Consider the following 23,557-nt stretch of genomic DNA (forward strand, 5'->3'; position numbering starts at 1 on the left):
ACCTCTTTTTGAATGTGTAACCCATTTTCATAATTATTTCGATAGCTTGCCATTTTTTAATTTGGATCTTCAATTAATCTATTATTCAATTTACTTCTAACAATACCTAGAAAATTAAGTACCTTGCGTAACGGTGTAACCATTTATCATCATTATGCTGTTCCTCAATCACCTGTTATGGCTTAACTGAAATGCCGTAAGCAATATTCCTATAAAGAAGTAAACTATGCATAGCTTTTTTTTTTCTTTAAAAATAGAATGAAATATTGCAAACAGTCACTCATTCAACTAAACAAAATGTATTCGGCACACGTGCCTGAATCAATCTTGAATGAGTTAATTTTCCTGCTACCACAATATCCTGTTTCTTTTCCTCCTTTTGTATCCGATTAAACAACATTATTTGGTATTTTCCTCTCTGCCAGTATTTCTGTTGTAACGCTGCACTGAAAACCTTAACGGTCTTTAAAAAAATCTAGGCTGTGCTTATTAACAGACAGTTTCTATTCAGTATGCTCTTATGCCAACAGTTTCCCTACTTCAGCAAATTTTCTCCCCTCCTTGAGACCCGGTCCTCTGATGGCTTCCTGGAGATCAATCAAATCTTGATTTTGCTGAATTAAAGAAACGTGTCTCAGAGATACTGCAATTCAACTGTATTAGACATCTAAGTATTGAACACAGAAGTCACCTGCCAGATTTACTCAGCTTTTGACAACCGATCTAACTTTGTTCAGCGTGGTATCTCCATAGAATAAACCCAACAATAAGTCTGCATTCCTTGGTCACCTCCAAAGCTTTACTTTTTCCTATTCTAGTTTGATTTGAGTTCTTCTATAAGAATTTTCCCATGGAAGGTTTCATTAGAGACTTGGACAAATGTCACATACACCTTTCTTCATAGCTGAATTGCACTGGTAGCTCAGAGTAACAATCAATTCCTTTACAATCACTTCAGACAGCTGGACTTCTAGCAGATTTCTGTGTTACTTGTCTCAGACCAGACTACATTTCATCCATCTCATTTAAGGTACTTTGGGTTTTGAGATTATCAAGAGATTATAAGAAATACAGTGAGAGACTTTTGACCAAGACCTGTAAGGAGAGGACAAGAGGCAAGGGTTTTACACTGAAAGGGGGTAGGTTTAGATTGGACATAAGGAAGAAACTTTTTACAATGAGGGTGGTGAGACAGTGGAACAAGTTGCCCAGAGAAGCTGTGGATGCCCTGTCATTGGAAGTGTTCAAGGTCAGGTTGGATGGGGTTTTGAGCAACCCGGTGCAGTGTCCTAGATATCCCTGTCCATGGCAGGCGTTGGACTAGATGATCTTTGAAAGTCCCTTCCGACCCAAACCGTTCTATGATTCTGTGTAAGAGCCTGATCTCTTCTTGGAGAGATGGTGGTGCTTATCTTTCAGCCGTCAGCATATTTCATCAGTTTATTCCTCCTCCTCATATAAGCTTTCCTTTTTTCTTTTTTTACAAAGCAAAAATCACTAATGATTCACATTGGTGAAATTGGTCCTAGACCAATACTTAGACAACTCCGTTAGTATTTATTGCTCCCTCTTCCCTCCCGTCTCTTGTAACTGCTTTGATAGAAATGCTGAACCTGCAGCTTCAGCTACCACTTCTGTCAGAAATCTGAGACGAAGTAACCGCTGGCACTGCACCCAACCTGTCTCAAGTTATCTGTCTTAACGTAAGAGGTTTTGTTAATTTATTTTCACTTTAAGGTGCTCTCTTTACTCTTAGCATCTTTTCTTTGAAATCACTATTGGTCCTGTTAGGTCTGAAACCCTTTCTCTACAAGTTTTTCCTCTCAGTTTAGAGTAACCAAGGCTTCGGTAGGAATTAGAAACAACAGCTGATTCAAAACATATCACACAATAGCATGTTTTGACATGTGAGAACATTATTCTTGTGCCAGATGCCCTAGTTTTATCAAGTTAGTCCATTTTTTCAATGTACTACCCCAGTCCCTTAACACTTCCCAATAACTAAAGCATGTTACTTGTTTGACATTGCCAAAATATCCTCCAAAACAGCCTGCACACAAGCTGTTAAGATATGAAAGTGTTCCCACCTCTCTTGCATCTTAAAAATAAAAATGAAAAACCTGAAGATTTTTCTAAATGGATGAGAAAGGTTAGTTATCTAGTAAGTTCCATTTACCACCAGGTTGTTCCTCAGTTTTGGTCTTCCTATGAATCAGACTGTGATTCTCTACCCTATGGACAGCTTACTCTTGAGATTTTCTGGCTAACGCTCTTGGTTTCGTCTTTCTAATGATGGTAATGGCCAGTCTACTGTAATTCTAAAATAGAAATCATTAAAGAATATTTTAGTTTCATAAATGAACAGAATAACATTCATAAAATTTTGGAAAGGCAGACCTTCACATACCCTGCTGATCCCTCTGTATTTCCAAGCTTACCCCTATATAACCCACATGCTCCTGTGGAGGGCCTATGAGGGGGTTGTTTATTAAAAGAGAAAGCAAAAGCACTTCCCCATTAAAAAGCACAGTTCCCCATTAAAACTATTCTTTGAACAAACATCCAAGACAACCTTGGAATTTCCAATATGGGGAAAGAGCAATATTGTAGGACTGCCTCAACTAAAACTGTTACCAATGATCTGGCTCTTTTTAACTAGGTCCTTGGCCACAACAAGCTGTCGGGGTGTCAAGACGGCATCCAAAACACAGGCTTAGAGATGTATCATTTCCTCATCTACTCACTGACAGATACTTTAAAATATTTTCCTCTGTGTTCAGCATGTGGTGATTTGACACTGCTGCAATCCCTAAGAGTTAATCACATGAATTGTGGAAAGAAAGATTTAATTATGGTCTAAGGTCAGACTGGAAAATGCAAAATAAAATGGGTGAGTAGTTTCAGTAATTAATTTTAAGATCCATGAAATATATAAGCTGTGAAAATTGATTCTGATTTGGTGCTCTCTAAAACATACAATAAATTATTGAGATAATTTATTTTAAAAGTAATGCTTCCATAAGATGTTTTGTGAAACTTAACCAGACAGAACTTCCAAACAAGCTGTCAGGGACGACATGCTCATAAAACACTACAAAATACTTTTAAATCTACTTTTTCTATTGACGCCAACTACCGGTGAGGTACAATTTAAAACCACCCTTCAATTCTGGGGTTTTGAGTACGATATGCCTACATGATGCAAGTAGACACACAATTTATTGTGAACCCACAACAAAATGTGTGGCATTCTCTACCTATAAGTAAACAATTAAGACTTTGTTTAATAACTATCACTTTTCTTAATTATGATCTGGAGAGCATTCGGCAACAGCATCGTTGGTTTTGCCTTCAAACCCATACTAGCAAATGAAGCATACTGCATTGTGAAAAGGTATCCATGACTAACTCAGATGTTATAAACTGTCTTGAAATTCATGTTTATTATGAAGGAAGAAGTGAAGAATGAAGGAAATAAGTAGATGAAATAAAAGCATGAATGACAACAAAATGCTATTTCTGGACTTTGCCAACGGTGAAGTTTTACCAATGTATGGTTCTTCGAATATTACTGCAAATACCATCTTTAGAGTTCATGTATAAGGATTGTTTTTCCATTATTCAGCTAGTTTCTACAGAGAAGAAAAGCTAGGTATTTGCCCAATACAGTAAAACATTTAGCACATTTAGATTTGTCTACAGTTCTAAATTCCGAAACCAAATTTCTCTAATACATCTTCACTCTTATACAGAGGAGGACCATCAGGAAAAGATGCCTTCATCTTGTGGTTGCCGGTAGCGAAGGAAGTTAAGTTTACTTTGCTTTATGTAGGAGAATTTAAAATAAGTTTCTGTAGTGAAATATGTGTACGACATGCAAAGTGGGGGGAACCTCTCGCTTAAGAGGTACTTCTCATTTGAATGTAGGAGTACCCTGTCCAGCCTATTCCAGATTCAATCAACAGTGTATTGCAAACTCAGTCTATTTCAAGTTCAATAACAACATTTTCTGCAGAGCATTTGTAGCTATGATGATTTGGCTATGAAATGCTGAAGAGTACCATCAAACCGATAAGTGTTCGGTCTCAGAATTTTGCTCACTTGGAAAAACTTAGCAACATAAATCAAATGAAGATTGAAAAATTATCGCACGGCCAGCAACAACAAATGAGTCCATCTGATCATTTTCACATCTGACCCCAGAACTTGCATGACACACGCCTTTGAAGAGTCTTGGTTCTCCTCATTAAACTGTGCAGGCTATGTTTCCTTGATTTGATGATATTAATATATTCACCTTAAAACCACAGCTATTCCCTACATTTGGTTTGTTGCCCAGCAGTAAAGAGAAAATATGCCATAAATTTTAGAGAACATTGAACTTGGTGGCGTTGAGCAAGATTATGTTTTTCAATTACATGTGATTTACTAACCTGCCTAAGAGACAACTTCATTCTACAGAGGTGTCCTAAATCTTAAAATCAATTTTAACAACATATTAAGAAGTCTCACTCTAGCCTTTGACATATTTTCTTTTTTATGATTCCTCATGTTTTAAATACTTTTCCCTTCCCCAGTCATTTGATTATATGAAATCACAACCAACAGCGTTCACTAAGAGCCACTTTTTTTCCTCTATCTGACAACCTTCAGAGCTGACTTCTTATCCTCAAACCAAAACTTCAATGCCACTAACTTTTAATTCGACTCTTTGCCTTGCATTTAATGAAAAAAAGACAGGATTGTCAAATTTACATAAAAAATTATTTCAATATGCTTTTATAATTTTAGAAATGTAATATTAACTCTAATATGAATTAAATATGCCAAATTTAAAAGGAATTTTGAAGTCCAGCTTTTATAAATTTGAACAAGAGCCAGTCATTTTTTTAATCAAAACCATGTTAAATATTCATTCATGTTTCAGTGTGAGCACTTATAATAAAGTAAACCCTTCGATGTAACCATCCATACAGCAAAAGTCTTGAATAATCATAGAATCAATTTTATTGCATAACACTAAGGCAAGATTTTCAGCCAATATATGCAAAGATTATATTACAATGATGGCTAGTATTAAAGGGTTCACATTAAAATGCCAGTTATTCTTAACATATGGAAAAGCCAAACTCAAAGCAAAGTAAGGCTATGTCGACAGTGTTAAAGAGAAAAAATATATCTGACACTACCATATAACAGTATATTTAAAATAACTTCTTATCAATGAAATCAAAATATTGGATGAGGCAGGACAGAAAAAAAACCTGTAGAATATTGCCTTATTAATTATATATATTATGATTATAGTTCTCTTTTAGTAGAAATGTTAACAGTCAAAGAATTTTTAAGGTAGATTGCATAAGTTTATCTCATTATTGGTACTCACTACAGACCACTACCTCTAAAAGACCCGATTCTGACATGATAGTTAAGGTCAATCACTTCAAAATATCAAGAAAAAAAAAACACAGAGAAAACAGAACTTGCATCATTAGATAATTTGAAAGACGTAATACTTTATCATGCTTACAAGTGTTGAATAGGAAATATATTCTGGCATCAAAAGACAATTTAAACTCCAAAAGACAATACGTCACATTGTCTAAATACGTGTGTACACACACACGCGTGTGCACACACACTCTTGATTGTCCAGACATTCGAACAACTCCTTATTACTCCCACCTACCAAACTGAAAAAAACAATCTTTTCATTCCTCCTTCATCTGAAACATTAATAAAACCAAAATTAGCCTGTATTTCCATGATACGCTTTCTAGAGGATCCGCAGTAGCTTTGCTCATGATGACTGCAGGTAGGGCTACGTGGCTACAACATTGTGAAACCAACCAGTAAAGAGTTAACTGCTGAATATTTGAAGTTATGGTTAATAAAAAGAAACTAAAATTTCTCCATTGTTTTTAATTTTTTGCTTTTGTTTTCAAGTAAAATCAGGCATTTAATCAAAATGTCCTTTTCTATAATCTCCGCAATGAGCTACAGCTTCTACATGGACGTTTTTTTTTTTTTGTTAATACAAAATATATAACATATGCAACACTCATTTCAGATTGTGAAAATATTAGACAAAAAAAATAAAGTAGACTTCTGCAAAACCAGTATTTTCTGCCACCAGAACTTTCCAAAAGAAGATATCATATAGAAGCTGTGGCAAACCACGTATTTAATATCCCTTTCCCTATTTTATTTAATGCAATATTAAACACGTAGGCCATGATCTGCCAAGAGATTGTGCTTCAAAAGATTCTGAAGTTATGAGGCACAGAATATCACAGAGTTGTCTCTCGTGTTCATACATTCTGAAAACTAAAGTAACTGCGATTCTTTAACTGAATTAAGCAACAACCTGAAAAATTACCAACTCCACAGGCAATCACATTTGATGGTAAATCAGCGCTATGTTCATGTTTTCCAACTACCGCATCAAAGCACCCGTGAATATCACCATTCAGGCAGGAATACCAGACTCAATCCTATGACTCTAAAAGTCTCTATTCCTAAGAAAACAGTGAAATTCGGCATGAAAATAAAATTAAAAGAAGAAAAAAAAATATTAAAAGAAAGGCACCGGTTTTCCTCCTGCGTCTCCCATGCAAAAGTGCCAAGAGAAAATCTCCCAACACAGAGCCCAGGTTACAAACATGTTGAAGGTCAATGGCACTCCGCCAAACTAAGACGACTCTCCAGTGACCCGTTTGAGCACACAACACACATCTGACACAAAGGCACTCATTTTACGGATGAGGAACAGGGCAATCATAACCAGAGCCAGTCATACAAGCAAGTGTCACCAAATCCTTGAATCCTCGGAAGAACAGAGGCCAGATAAGCCTGATTTCAGACAGATGGTTAAAGTTTGACATGTTTACAACAACTTTAAACCATTACCAGTTTTAATCTTCTCATCTATAAACAAAGCGCTCACAAGTTTCAACAAATGAGTTGAGGATGGTCCACATGCTTGGAAAAAACACAAGCATTTAAAAGAGCACACAAATACGAATTCGGGGTCATTTTAGTTTTAATAGTTAGCGCAGACAATAGCAATGGATCGTTGTTGCTTAAAACCGGTCCTCTCTAAGTCATCAAATTAATTAAATTAAGGAGGATAGACTTAGATTTGCTTTAAAAGCAAAAGCTTTGAAAACAATTTTCTTATGAACTGGGGACTTTTTCTGAAACTTGTAACTGACATAGAAGTTTTGGGGATAAAACATCCCACGTTCCAAAGCCTCTGAACAAGCCTTGTTAAGAACCTCAGACAGAAGTCACATTATTATGACTCTTCAAAATCAGTATTTCATTGTGGGAACATCATTCTAAATGCAAAATTAAGAGAAATTGTTCTTCCTCACTACTACTTTTTTCTGTATCTAAAAAGTCAGCAATGAAAACGTCTAGAACATGATAAGAAATACACCACAAATTTTATTACAAATCCGTATGAAAATATTTTAGAGGAATTATTTTAAAAACACACACTGTCAGGCAAAGGGAAAATTAAGTAGCAGCCACCTCTCATACAACACAACTAGGATTGCAAATTACAGGAAAAAGTGCGCACTCAGGTTTCATATTTACTGCCACTGAACAGTGATTCTCAAAATAAAATAGATATCAATTTTACATGTATCTTCACCTAAGTAAAATATCTACAGGAAAATAAAATTCCTAGCAAATCCTCCTGTCTCATAGATTATCAGTAAATGAAAACATTATCATTCTCATGCTGCTAAAAATTACAAGCCAGTACATCCTCTAAAAAGATCATCAATAGATTTTGACATTACTCACCCCACTGGAGAGGAGCCAACTGTAGATGCTCCAGGACCAGTTGATTAAGAACGCCTTCCACACTTGCTTCTCCTTCACGCTTCAAGGAAGGGTAAATTGGAATTAAGGAAAATTTTGTTTTCAGAGGGAAAAAGAGCATGTAATATGTAAAACTTTTATTATTGCAAATCAAAACAGCAAGCTAGAGATTCATTAAATGTTAATGTTACGTATTTGGTTTATTAACCCATGAATTGGCTAACAATAATAATTAGAGCAGTTGATATCTTCAGAACACAAAAATTTAATTCCACTGAGGGGTGTTAAATATGAAGATGCAAAGGTAAAATGTACCTGAACCACAGTAAAACACAAGGGGGAAAAAAGTCGGGAAGATGCAAAAAAGCAGAACCTGTAACTACGTGCTGCAGCATCAGAACTCAAAATGACAAATTAGGGGCAATCTGAAAACAGTAAGGATAAAATTTAATAGGGCAATTCAAAACAGAACAAATGTGGGCTAGGATAGCTTGGAACACTGGCCCAGTACCGGTTCCATGGAGGTACAGGGACGTTAGACAATGCAGTGACAGTGTCGTTATCGAGAGCAAACACCAGACCAGCATCGCCCAGGCACATAACCTGCAAGCTTCCCTTTCGACTCACTCCTGTACGAGCTCAATAACAAGCTCAGACTGAAGCAAGAAAAAATTAGGAAATAGTTCTTAGTCTAAGGACAGTGAAGCACTGAAATAAACTGTCGGGAAAAGCAGAATCTATTTTTAAAAGGCTTCAAAATAGGTTATGAAAGTGCTAATACAAAAGCTTAGGTAATATTCAATGTAAAACAATGATAGCATTTTCCATTTGAACAAATTAATAATAATTTCATGTGTGATGCATCAACCAAGATAATATGTATCGGTAACAGGAAGAGCACTGGATTTCTTTCTCCAAATCCCCTGACTGCAGAAAGCCACAAAGGGCTTTGAAGCCCACGCAGACATTATCATCGTCTTGTATTTGGCCAAATCTGCATCCACCGACTTTTGGTACAATTTTGTACCGCAATCCCCTGTCTGAGGTAGGTTGGGAAGAAGAAGCGGAGGTGGAGCTAGCACGGCTCCTTTCAGGATGCACATACAGCCTATGAGCGTCTGTGCACTTACGCTGGAACCCCTCTGGCAACACTTCTATGGGCTGCACAGCCCGGCTCGTGCCTGCCCCGAACGGGAGCATCACACAGAAACAAAATTCAAGAGAGAGGCAGGATCCTCTCCAAGACTTAAAAACACTCCTTTCCCAACTTTGTAATCTTTGAATGAAACCACCATAGGTGAAGTGGTGTCCCATGACAATTAAGGGCTAAGCTCCCACCAAGATCGATGAAGGTTTCGACCGATGACTCCAAAGTACTAGAACCATCTTCCTCAAAAATAGATTAAAAAGAAAAGAGAAGAATATCTGAGCTTTTAAAAACAACTCCCAAATGCGATCAGTTCTTTTTCTGCAAAACTCTGGAACGACAGGCAAATCATCTGACTGATAAAGTATGTTCTGTGCCATTTAGAAGAAAATTAACAAGTACTGCGGATAACTAATTTCTACCACAGGACATAATTTTACAGGCTCTCCAGGAGATTTAAAATAAAAGTCTTGAAACCTCAAATCAAAATGAGATCTAACAATTAGTGATCGAGGCTCAAGAGCTCAAGGAGATGATAGAAGAGGAAAATCAATACATTGTATAGTATTCTTGCATTTTTTTTAAATATCCTCATTATGCCCTGAAAAATGTCTTAAATAGCTTTTCTTTTTTTTCCTAAAAGGACTACAACTGCAGAATTCACAAACCCCAAAGTGTATGAAAGCTGTAAACACCATTAAGGAAAAGCACCTATTTGGAAAACTGAAGGCAGCGGAATACCACCTTAGGAAAAGATTGCTGCTGAAAAATAAGACCCAGGACACCAGCACAGCAGAATAATTCCCATAAACCAAACTATAGGATGGAGGATACATAATTTGGATTACTTTATAGATACAGCAGATAAATAATTCTGTTATCACATCTTTAATGTAAGGAATAGAAGTGAGAGGAAACTAATTAAAAGGCAGTATTTAAAAGAAGTTTTAAAACAGAGTGGCTGCCATTAACTGTAACGTTAAACTAACTTAACTGTAATTTGCTTTCAACTGGCTCACAGTGGTGCCTGGAATATTACAAATTTTTACTACTTAAAGCTCCATGGAAAGCGTAATGTCGCAGATATCATTATAAAAAGACTATAAAAGAGGTGATTCTCCATCCTTTATCATTGGCAAAAGCTATCAAAGCAGATCCACGTATTCATAAGGAAAACCACATTTTGCGATTTCAAATTCAACACAGCTACGGATTATTTCTGAAACCAACTGCTTCTTAGATTGGGCGCAAAAAAGCATGCATAGCTATTTCTCAACTGATAAAAAATGATATACCTACACTGCTTAAATCTTGTGTCCAGTTTTGCTTCCCCACTTCAAGACACTGATAAAGTTCCCTGGAGGGTTACAAAGATGATTAGAGAGCTGGAGCACATAACATACAAAAGGGAGCTGAGAGAAGAGGGTTTGTTTGGTCTTGAGAGGAGAAGAAAGCCTAAGGAGATGTTTTATTGCTGTCTGGTATAGTAGGAGGGTAGAGAGAAGATGGAGCCAGACTTTTCTTGGAGGAGCACAGTAATACAAAGAGGGCCAATGGACACAAATTACAGGGCAGGGTATTATACCAGACCCGAACAGGTTCCTTCCAGCCTAAATTATTCTACAGTCAATGTAACCTTGCCGTCTTCAGCTTACTCCCTGGGAAGACCTGGCAGTGCCCATGGCATTCAGTGCTGCCCCATAGGTATGGCAAACCAGACTCAAACATACCATAAATGCCTAAGTTGCAGAAACCCATTTACAAAACACACTTTCCCCTGCCAGAAAATCCCAAAAGTACTTAGTTTAACCAGTACCTAAAATCTTGTCCTCAGAGTATCCAGTCCAGTGTAAGCTCTGCTGCCAAGCAGACTCCAAGCCAAAAATCACTCAAGTCGACAGAGATGCTCGGTATAGTTGGTATAGTCTCACCATTCCTAATGGACGCAAACCGCACTGAATCTCAGCTCATTGATCTTTGTCTCCTGATGGTATATCAGGCAATTATATAAAATACAAAGCAAACGTTGTAGCAAACTCATAGCTTTGGAGATGAAAAGTAACCAAACGAAGCAGTAATAAAATGTCAGAGGAAAAAGAGAGAAAAGTTTGACTTAAAACTTTGCCTGTTTTCTAAGACAAGAATTTTGATGTCAATTAAAGCAAAGCGGTTGGAATGGGGGGTGCCAATATACCCTTCCATTCTTAGCTCAGAGTGGAACCAGATAAAAGACAAAAGCGCAAGATGTAGGATTTAAAATTCATTGGAAAAAAATTGCACAGATAAACTGAAGTGCAGACTGCTAAAGTTTCACCTTGTAGAATCTATGTACTTCACCAAACCTCCAAACATTCTGCTGAAATCTCACTGTGGTTACAAAACTACTATTCCATAGGAGTCAGGTTCTGACACACCTTTGTGGACTCAGGCCACGCTTCCAACAGCCAAATCTCTGGTATTAACAACACACGCACCAGCCAGGACGGAAACGGTTGACTTCCAGTTTCCAGTGCAACTGTTCGCATTTGGCAGCTCAAGACATTTTCATTTGCACAATCAAACGAGTTTCAACAAGTCCCTCGGAGCCAATGAGCACACAACCACCAGGTGCCGTTTAAAAACAAATAAAACCCCAAATCTAATTTTTCACAGTAGACACCTTTATTTCACCTTTCTTTAGCAACAGGTTATATATGACACAAACTGTTTCATTCCAAAAACCTGAATGACAGTCAAACGAACTAGTTATTTCCCCAAGGAAATCTTTGGTCTTTTATACTGTCTTGATTGTCTAACGTGTAGCTGAGTACCCACAATTATAACACAGCACGTTAACTAAAGCTTACTACTTAAAATGACAACAGATTTTAAAAAATGGTTTTGATCTTATAGTTACTCACGTTTTTTCTCTCTGTTATGCAGCATTCCCCACCTTGCATCCTTCTAAAAAGATTTATTTTCAATAACATATTTCCCGGTTCCTTTGCGGATAAATACAGGTGGAAGCATGCACACAATCATAAACAAATTAGCAAATGTTCATAAATAAAAGTTATACTAATGAAAAACAAATTTAAATTATTAATTATCACAGTTAACTTATAGCAGTAGTCTTAGAAATATTTTAAGCTTTCTGCTTGATTATTATTGTGGTACTTTACTATTAAAATTTTAAAATTTTTAAAATTACATGCAGTTATTGAGGTTCTTAAATAATAATTACTTTTGCAAACAATTATTGATGCTGAGAAGCTCCCTGGAAATGTAAAGCTCCTTCCAACTGAAGTATTTCTAAGGAAACCTTTACTGATGTACAAAAGCTCCACAATATGCAATATTCTCATAACTGAAGACTCATAATTGTGAGCAAGATGAAGTCATCAAAAGCTGAATAGACAAACAGAAAAGTAAATTTCAATAACAGTTATCAGTGGTTTGCTGTCAAGGCCAGACAGCATATCAAATGACATGACTCAAGGTTCTGTCCGATACATAATAATTTCAAAATCCTGATTGGCTACTTCAATGATGAAATACAAAAGCATTCATAAAATTGATGTATTTGGAAAAGATGTCACTATTCAAAAACCTAACAAATGAGTGGAACTTATAAAGATCACTTAGGTGAAATTCAACGAAGAAAAGTTCCAAGTATCATCCTGGAAGGAATCAACAAACCTATAAATGGAAGTTGGGAATAATAATTATTCAGTCAGTTATGATGAACCACGTGCAAAAAAATCAATCATACATGGGACACTTGCAAAAGAAGTCAAGAATATTTCTCAGAGCAAACATCCTATCAGACACATGGAAAGTATAGCTTTTATTCTATAAGAAACCTCACCTGAAGTATTGCTTCCAGCTTTGGATCCCATATATCGAGACAAATATAGCTATACGGCAGAACATCAGCAGCAACATGACCGAAAGAGAATTGGGTTTAAATATAGAAAAGAAAAAAATAGAGGAAGGGACTCAGAATACAATTTCAAAAATGTAAGAAAACATTGCAATAGGACAGGCTTCATATAAGTCACAGAAATTACTGCTGAAGTAAGAAAAAAAGGTCTAACTATTAGAAAAGTTAAAAATGGATCGTGGTATTTAAGGTGGCACTGGAAGTCTCATTTTTTAAAGGCTGTTAGGGCCAGGTTCAGAATATGTTCAAGAAAATTACTCCAAAACTGTAATAGTCTCATTTCACTGAAATAGCAATTCTTGCACAGTACATTAGAAAATTTCTCTGGCTGCAGTCAAACCTGGGGAGAGCAGGAGACTTGGGGAGGAAAAGGAGTTTAATTTTCAGCAGTCATTCTCTTACCCAGCCCACTGTGAGGCTGCACAAATCCCAGAATAATTTATATTGAAAGGCAATTCTGGAGCTGCTGTCCAACCCTGTGCCCAAAGCATGGAAACTATTGAAATTGCATCAGGTTGTTCAAGGCCTCGTCCAGAATTTTTCAATATCTTTAAAGACATGAATTTTACAGCACTTTTCAACAACCTGTTCCACTATTTGAGCACCCTCTTTGTGAAAAGGATTTTTCCTAGTACCTAACTGGAATTTACCTGGCTGCAACTTGCACAGTCACCTCGTGATATGCCTTGCTTGGAGAGACAGATGTGCCTTGTTGACTGCTGCAACACTTGGGTTTTGAGAAGGTTGCCCCTGGAGGTCCATCAGCTCTCCTGGACTCCTCTGCTCCTGTGGGCAGTCTCCTGCTGCTGTGCAATTCTGCCTAACAGTTCCTCCAAGTCTCCTCTCGTAAAGTCCAGAGTCATTATCCCGCTACTTGACTTCCTCGCTTGCCTTGGGATATTAAACTCCACCATCTCAGGGCGAATGGAGCCAAGACTGCCATCAAACCTCGCCCCTCTAACTGGATCTTCATCATTTTCCAGTAGCAGATCCCACACAGCACATGCCAAATCAAGCCATCCAGCACCTGTACACAAAAAGCATCCTTAAAATTATTCCAGAAATCTCCTAATCCTCATTTGGAAGACTTCTTTCAGTAGTTAAAAGAAGGGTCCATCCAGTTTTGCTTCTTGTTTGAGCGGTCTCTAACAAATGCACACCACATCACTCTGTTGGACTCCTCTGTCCTTGATCCAAAAGCTTTTAATTGGCCCATCCCTCATTTCCTAACGATCCCCCGTGCACTTCAGCCATCCTTCACACAGAGCAGAACAATCCCTCATCATCAACTCTGCCCAACCTTCCTAAATAACCCGTACCCACCTGCCAGTGCACCCTGCTCACACAAACTACCCACTGTCTCTGAAATGCCAATGACACCAGAGCTCTGAAAACACACACTGACCTCTAATTCCTCCTCCACATGCTTTTGCAAGTCTGGGGGTAAGCATCTGACATGGGCTCCTGATCACACTTTAGGGCTGATTTGGCGATCCCAACGCATCGCGTTCTCCTGCCCATGCTTCCCCCTTCTTGCACTGCTCTACAGGCTTTGGGGTCCATCCTGCAAAGGTACCAAATTTAAAGCTAGACTCACTAGACAAGTGAGTCGCTAGACCAGGCAAGCCTGCTGGCAAAGATGTTCTTACCTCCCTTCATCGGGAGAGTGACAAGAAGGACCCAGAGCTAGAGGAGGGGGAAAGACTGTTTATTAAGCAGCAGCAAGAGTTATGGCAAACTAAAACAGATATTAAATTGAAGCATAAATAACTTCTTGATGCTTTCTACAAAGAATTCCTTCCGTCATGTGAACATTGATAGATCTTTGTTTATTCTTCTAAAAATGAGGATCACCTGCATGTGACCAAATCCTTTGAAATAATTCTGAACATATTTGAATTTCTGAAGTCAAAATGTAGATGGCACAAATCAATGGAATCCTCTGAAGAGTAATAATCTACGGTGGGTCTAACACAGAGCGTGCCAAGACCACAAAGAGAAGTTTAACCTGTCCGTCATCTTCCACATGGGGAACACACTGTTTCTTAACTCAAGATTTTGATGAAGTCAGGTACAAAGTATCAGCAAAAAGATGAAAATCTTAGAGCGCTCAGCAACAGACACAGCACTCCAGAAACTTTAAAGGACGCTTAGTACAGATGCCTTGATCCACCACTCAGAATGCAAAAAAGGTCCCTGAAGAAAATATAAATTTTGTTTAAAAATATTTAGCAAATATGAAGAGAAGCATAATTTGAAAATATTAGCCACCTTAATACTACATATGCTCTGTCTGTTCAAATCCTGTGTTAAAACAAACTCCAGTTGTTAAGCTGATACCAGATGCCACCTAACAGATGCTATAAAAACAAGACAGCATGTTCTTAATTTAAATTATCTCAATACACCTATAATCTCAAAGCTACACTAAATTACATTACTCCAGAATTTTTCGTAATTGAAACGGCATGGCAGTAAGCTTTCTCATAACAAGGTCTATTTTCCTAATAATTTTCTTTCTATCAAAAATGTACAAAGGTTGAATTGAACAATGCGCTGCGTTGTCTTTACCTCCTGCCTTCAGCCCTCCAAGTATATGAAAACCAATCAAGTTTTACAATGCTTTCACAAATGAAGCACTGAAAATCTCATCACTTGACACCCTGAATATTTCAACGGATACAGCCATGGCAAATGGACTTTCCATACTGGAAAATGCTTCTGGTGCTCCTCAAGACATACAGATACAACCTGAAATCCTCATCCTTTGTGAACTATTTTTGGCCCTCGCAGGATTATCGTATAACTTTTCACTGCAGGCAATGTAATGCACACACTTAAAATTTGAAGCCTTTGTTTATGTGATGGTTTCATATGGTATCAACCAATAAAGTAAGAATTTAGGGAATCGCAAGCTAAATAATATAGTCCTTTCCTTTGTAAACAATATAAGATTACTTACAACAAAATCGTCTGAACTGCGTTCTCTAAAATAGACATGCCTCTTCTCATGCATGTACTTAGCAGAGAAAGGTTAGCTGGAGAGCTCCAAGTAGCTCAAAGATTGTAGATACCAAAGAGATCACTTGGTCTTACCATTCAAAAGACTTGCAAAAATGCCTTCTCTAGTAAGAAATATAAACAACTATATCCTGGTGTATTTTTGCAAATACTTTTTATCTCTTGGCTGCATTTAGGCTGCCTTCTGAAGGAAAACAAAGCTTATGCCGTTAAGCTATCCATCCATTTCTCCGTGTGTCTGTCCGTCAGTATGTCTGAAACAAACTCTGCTGGCCGGTCTCAAATTACTCTGGCAGGAGGACAGATGTCTCAAACAACGTTTCTCAAACTTAGCAGAAATGAGAGAATAATATTTTTTTTTAGTGGTTCACATCTAAATGTTGCCATAAGAAATAAAAGGATGAGAAAGACCAACTCTAGTTGGGACGTGAAATCTGCAAAACAATGTACATGTTTCTTCGAGAATTTTTAAACACATGTGTAATTCATTGCCTTTCATTGGAATAATTTTAGTTCTAGGAACAAAGAGAACATTCATAACAAAGCTTAAAAACACAGAAACTGACGCTTGCACTGAATTTAACACACAGAATTCATGGATTGTTCTATTGGTTTTCTAAGGTACTGACTTACATGTCGGCCATTATAATTTTGGTATCAAAATTGGGTTTAAATACAGAACACAGAATGGATATAAACAGTGTTGCTCGGCAACAGAAATGAATGAGGATGTATTTTTACACCCTGACAGAATTATTACAACTGTGCATTCAATTCCAGCATAAGAATTCAACTACGCTATCAAAGAATATTTATATCTTTCCATAACACAGAAATTTTCTAAGTGAGTTCTGGTTAAATATTGACGTTTTTGCATAAAGGGAACTCTTTCTGAAATGTTGCTTAGGGAGCCTGGACGGAACCAGGCACTAGGATTGTGTCTCAAGTCTCGCCTTTGACAAATCCTGGTGCAGCTAATTTAGTAATCAGCAATGAAAAATCATTTCAGATCACTAGAGAAAAGTACAATTAAACATACAAAAAGATGCCTCTAAAGATAAACCATTATTTGATTGCCAGTCTTCTCTCCCTTCCTGCCACCCACCATCACGCGAATTGGAGGATGATCTGAGTGAAAAATATAAATCTCTTAGAAGATGCTGCGTATCCACACATGGCTTGGGGGGCTGTTGGCAGTCCAGAACGTTTCCCTGATGAAAATCATGAAAAAGTGTACTTCCGACAAGCCAAGCACAAGGTTTTTTATGGAAATCATGAAATTTACAGCAACGCCATTGGTTTATTTTAACTCTGAACTGAATGTAATTTCTGATTAATAATCATAAGGCAATATTTTGCTGCGTTTAGAATGATTATGGGGATTTTATGTTTAGGATGACTAAGTCATCATGCAAGTCCTTTCTCAGCCTTAAAAAGGCTACCCAAGATTAGATACATTACTAAATTTGTAAAGAGGACTTGGAAATAAATTATTCTAATACGATCTGATTTGCTCAAATTTAATTAAATATATGAAAACACTCTAAATCCAGCTTCATGTATTTCCTTATAATTCAGTTACTTGGTGTGGGGGAGAATGGAAAAATTTGACCCTATAAAACTACTATTCATCAATCCTAACTCGACTTCCTCAGTTCTCTAAAACTTGGGAAAACCACACAGATTTTGTGGTATGCTCGATGACTCATAAAAAGCCATTATAGTAAGACCCAAGCATCATCTAAATAATATACAGCACAATTAACCTTAAACAATCTATAATTATGATAAGCTTCATAGTTCTAATTACTTTTCAGTAACACTGCTATAAAGTGAGTTGAATTATAAAATAAAACGTGCCATAGGGCATCTATTTATGTATTTTTAAAGCAAGTATTTGTGAAAGGATATAATTTTCCAGCAAATATCCAGCTTGCTGTTAATCTCCAGACCTTTTGCTTGTTGCCTTTCTTCTTCCAGCTGCTTTGTATTCGCGAAGTGTGTCCCATCAGCAGGGGATTCTGGGAAGCTCTCAAAATTGAACTTGTCAACTTGGATAGCCATACTGTAGCAGAGGGAAAAGAAAGAGAAAAAACACAGGATTTTTCACTACAACAGTTTTACAGATATTACTTCTGCAGAAAATGCAGACCGCTGTGAAACCAAGCACAACAACACTGGTTTATTTGTCTTGGTGGCATCTAGTCGGCATATTAGTGATATATACGCCATATGATTTATGGTACTGAAAACAGAAATCTAAGCCTATTAAAGATGGTAAGATTTTTTAAAAATCATCAGTCAACATCTTAATGCCTTTGTGAGCGGTACACAAGACACCAGTTGCAACCAGTTGACCTTACTGTGGTTCTGCAGAGGGTCGTCTGCCGTCACTCTTGGTATGTAAATGCTCCTGCTGTGTTTAAGACTTGCTGAAAAAAAAGCAACAGGACTGGTCCAAATGCTGATGAACGCACGATTTAAAGTAGTCTGTTAATCCCAACCTATACACAAGTGAAGCAAAATATTTTATACAAAAGTGTCTCCTGTAGTGCACAGTCACGCTTACAAAGCCACGTGCAGTTCATTGGTTTTACAAACCAACTTCCTAAATTTTCCTTTAAAATTTCCTTATAAAACTCAGGAAGGAAAGACAAAATCACCACAGTACTTGGGCCTAAATGTGGCCCTTGTCTTTTTCTTCGAGAAGATATTTGCCTCTTGCTTAATGCATCTTAATGAATTACAGGCAATATTAATTTCAATATCATAGTATAATTCATTGGTAGTAAATGGTTAAATAATTGCTTTATTAAATGTACAGTAAGGCATAAAAGCAAATTAAATTAAATATATTACACTATAATGCATACTAAATACTTATATGTTAAACTAGAATCACTAATCTAATATAAAAGGGAATTTAGACCAGCTCACATCACATGAAATGTGGTTATAGCAGATCTAATATACTGTGCTGCCAAAACAGCTTTAATTTCCTGAATCATCTGAAATAGAAAAATAATTAGGGAAGAATTAAAATATATTGCTCTTGAGATGACTTTGCACTTAAAGAAAACAGAAGACCAAGCAACAGCTTTGAAAACCATTCGTGATTAAATGCAACCACAATCTAAGAAGGGGTATGGGAAGGGCATTTCACAAAAAAACAAAACAAAACAAAACAAACCAACAGGATTACTATTACTCCTTTATGTATTTCTACATATAAAGATGCAAACTTATTCCATAAATGTTGCCAAAAGGAAAACACTAGGAACAAAAGTCAAGAAGAAAGGGCTTTGAAATCTCCCCAGACCAGAAGAGATTTTCTATAATTAGCGTTAATTTCAGAGAATTTTGACCCTAGAAGAAACTGGGAGAAAATACCCGGCAATTAGAAGAACAAGGAATACTCCAGAGTTTATGAACTTTACTGTGGAAAGATGAATGCAGATAGGCCCATCACGCTTCACCCTGAGCAAAACCCAACATCTCAGGAGAAGCTCTTCATGTTCCAAAACTACCTTCATCATTAAAAAGTACAAATACAGCACTGAGACAAAGTTGGCGCAAGTACCACTTCTGTAAGGTACCTCTTCTGCAGACGGCATCTTTGCTGATCTTCACATTTCAAAATCAAAAAAGGCAGAGGAATTAATCTGTTCCTCTCTAAGAGGTATTTTTGTTTGGGCTATTTTTCCCTACAGCAAGAGATCATTAAGAGTTCTTCATTTGCATGCAGAGACCATCCCGTGCTGGGCATATAAAAAAGCTAACAGGAGCTACAGAAGTGCATCCCAGGAACCGCAGGAATCAAGCCAGAAATAAAGAATGGAATGAAGAACACCTAGATAGAATCTGTAGAGTGGACTTTTAAACAATATCAGGCCTAAAACTATGACTAACAACATCAATCCTTACAGGCATTGAAGTATGACTCGATTCTGCAAATGCCGGGTGAGTTTCCTGGATTTGGCCTGGGCAATGCGTGTGGAAGACAGAGACACGACTGGAACGTTACGAAATCATTTTTGCCTTTGTTTCCGAGGTTATTTCATCGCTCGGTGGTACATGAGCAGATGCAAACGCAGTACTCGATTTCTAGTATACACACAGTACTGCTAAAATTCTCACATAAATACTTATAGTTAGTTACCCATAGTCGTATTTTGACAACAAATCACCTTAGTTCCGAACAGTCAAACATATTTAGAGTCCTTCTCCCAACAGATCTGGAAAACAGCTCTCATCTAACTATTGCGCCACACTTTTCTAAGTGAATGATATATTAGAAAAACATTCCTGCTAACAATATTTAATATTTAATTGAGGGCATTCAGATTGCATTCTTCTGCTAATGGATCATTACTGGCAATATGGTAATTTTTTTTTTTTTCTGGAAATTAAATAGGCATGTAAGTACTTTTTACCCCAACAGTCTACAATAAATCCATGCCGGCTTCAGGAATACAGCCTAGATTACTCTTAACAACAGTTCTTCGTACAGCTGTGTTTGAAACAACTTTTGTTAAGCTCCAAGGTATGGAAAACTTTAGTAAATAGGACTCCTGGTACTCAGAATCTCTACTAATTATTCAAATTTTTTAACCATGTTTTTATTTATACTGTGTATACCATATTTAGCACAGTGACACCTCATATCACATGAGAAGATCCAAAACCACCCCCAACGACATCCTTGCCAGCTAGAAAGTGTAGAGGTCTGAGTAAAAGAGAACTACGGAGAGAAAAATATCACACAAAATAACCTTACGAATACAGCAGTAGGCAGAATATATGGAAGCAACAGAGATAAAATAAAATTTTTCAGGACTATAGTTACACTCAAAGTAAAGCATGACAAAATTAAATCCCAGCTCTTTTTCTTAAACATATATGCCTTTTATCATCAGTATTCTGCTTCCTCTTGCACTAAAAATATTCGTATTGAGTTTTGGCTCTGCATTTTTTATCAATACTGTTGCTCCACTATTTATTCCTCAGCCTATGGAATGTGTAGTAAATTGGAAGGCTTTACACAGAAATCAAAAGAGAAAATAAATACCATAACCTAAATCAGTCACTCGTCCTTCAAAATCTACCCCTACACAAACACAGCCTCTTCCCTTCCAACATGTTGATTTCTCCCGTCTCGATGATGCGTTTCACCAGTGAGGTATTCACAAAGGGACCAAAGATTCCCGGGGCCAACTGACTGGAGGAGAAAACAGATAAACTGGACATTGGGTTACAATCACCAACTAAGCTGGGATTTTTCAATTTTTAAGTGATCTGTAGAGATCACATGGGCTTTACCCTAAAAGACACCGAAGGGAGTGAAAGACAACTTCTTCAACATCCCCCAACTTTGTCACAGTGCTGCACATCAAAATAATGAAACTGAAATGTATTTTAGCTGTAAAAGTCTCCACTTAAATTACTGAAGTAATCTGCAGTTACTTTACAACCTGTTTCTCATCGCAAGTTCTCCAACCCTCTTTTCTCCCCAAATTTGTTCTTGTCTGTGGTGATATACAAGAATCTATAGGATCTATCCCTGGAGGTGTTCGGGGTTGGACAGGACTTTGAGCAACCTGGTCTGGTGGGAGGTGTCCCTGCCCATGGCAGGGGGGTTGGAACTCGGTGATCTTCAAGGTCCCTTCCAACCCAAACCATCCTACATTCTATGATTCTATGATCTATATAGAAAGAAGTAAAAAAAAAAAAAAAAAGACAATTCAGATGGAGATAGGCCTTCAATTTATTACAAACAGCTCGGATGACGATGGCTCACGGTGCGCAAGGGTAACTGTATACACAGTACCTTGCCCTGCACAGTAATTACGTATCAGGGAAAACACAAAAGATCTTAAAACGCAAAAGTTTAAACATATACTTGTTTCAGGGAAAGGGACTAGAATTTCATTTGAACCTTCTTTGCCTCGTGGGTACTTATCCAAATTTCCTGCAAGGAGAGTTTTCAATCAATCATCAGATATTTGTATAAAAACACTGCGTTATGTAAAAGTATTTAATAGCCAATCTTGCATACACAAGCCAGCGTTTGTTTCTCTCCGGCTCACCTTGCTTGTGCGGGAGGAGGGATAAAGTAACAACAGTTTTCATGAATAATGAAACAATCGTTCTAAAACTACTGGGTTTTGTCATGAAACGAGCCCAAGCCATTGTGACAGCTACTCAGACAACCAAGCATCGTTACAGGGATGCAAATTATTCAAATACAAATTAAGGGAACGAAGAGGAAAAGGTCAGCTCATTGGCAATGCTGATGATACGTCTGCACAGTATCGTCTCACGTCACCTGTCAGGATGACTTACAGGGAAAAAAATGACAAACTTTCTGGTGGTGCAGCAGACATTTCAATGACAGTTTATCCAAAGTCCTATTAAAGTAACAGTACAGAATTATTAAAGACACCAGACAAATCATTTCACCACTTCTCATAAAATGAGTTTACTTGACTGGAAATATTCCTGTGTCCTGACAACACAACGCACAGCAGAAAGGAGTTTGTATCGAGCAAAAAACCTTCCTTTAAATGGCATCATGAGTATTCCTGAGCCAGCGCCTTGCACATCCCTCTTTCCTAGAGCACTGCCGGTTAAAATTAAGCAATGCTGACAGTTTCACAGACATAGCAAGTAGAAGATAAAATTAATAGGTGAAAAATTCAGCACGGGCGTGGAGTACTGCCTGTAGTGCTATAAACTCCTGCCCTTGCTCCTGGCAGGACCGGCAGGTCCCGGGCATAGCCTCACCCCAGGGATGCATCTCTGCTCTGTTGATGTCCTCCTCTCATATAAAAGGATGAATCTATAAAGTGAAATTAAGTATGTCACACTCTCCAAATAAAACCGGGTTCAAAGTAGGCATGGTATTAAAAGAAAAGCAGCAATCTGGTTAACATAACTAGATTTCATCTTTCATTAAGTAAATAAAATACTGCTGCTTAGGCTGGAAGAATAAAATCGAGAGTTAGTCCTTATTCAATTATCTTTAGGAAGAAACGATATAACAGGAAACCAAAAACTCTTCCTCGTGCATAACTACCTCTTTAAATACTGTCATCCACAGATGAGTTTGCAAGCTGCTTCCATAATGAAGCTGAAAGGAGGCAGTTGGAGATTTTATTCAGTATTATGCCTCCTGTTCATCCTCCTTTCTTATATAAAGTAGACAGTAGGGACACAGAGCCAGACCGTATTGCCACTACTTATGCAAAATGCTTATGTATATGAATAAACCCTGTACAGTCAATGACTTTAAATTTCAGGCAAAGTTAGAAGTGAGGATGATACTCTTGTTCGCACTTTCACGAGGGAAAAAAAACGCATAAAGACAAGCCGCCTTTAGAAAAAGAAATTTCACCCGATTCTTCCATTGTGGGATCTTAGTGATAACGTTTTTATAACACCATGTTTCAGGTACACGTAATTCCACCCTAAATATTGCAGCTGATATAAAAATGGTAGAGTAGTGCTCCCCCAGTATACAATAACCTATAGGCAAAGGGCGACCTCAAGCATCAAATGTCTTGTGGCACGAATACGTATGTATCACTGGATGAAAATGAGACAGTAAAGTAACTCACATTGACACATACCTCATG

At 37.4% G+C, this 23,557-nt stretch overlaps 1 protein-coding gene across 1 annotated transcript in view; it reads right to left on the minus strand.

Annotated features, from left to right (window-relative positions):
• The window catches only part of TRAPPC9 (trafficking protein particle complex subunit 9), a gene marked incomplete at both ends in the record, with an annotated part of 532,119 nt that overhangs the window by 256,910 nt on the left and 251,652 nt on the right, over positions 1-23,557 (minus strand). Inside the window, 2 exons of the mRNA XM_082499259.1 lie at positions 7,816-7,906; positions 17,835-17,988. Coding sequence (XP_082355385.1) covers positions 7,816-7,906; positions 17,835-17,988 — 245 coding nt within the window. The remainder of the gene's footprint in view (positions 1-7,815; positions 7,907-17,834; positions 17,989-23,557) is intronic.

Source organism: Vanellus vanellus (genome assembly GCF_965231255.1).
Source record: "Vanellus vanellus genome assembly, chromosome: 2".
In the NCBI taxonomy this organism is placed as follows: domain Eukaryota; kingdom Metazoa; phylum Chordata; class Aves; order Charadriiformes; family Charadriidae; genus Vanellus; species Vanellus vanellus.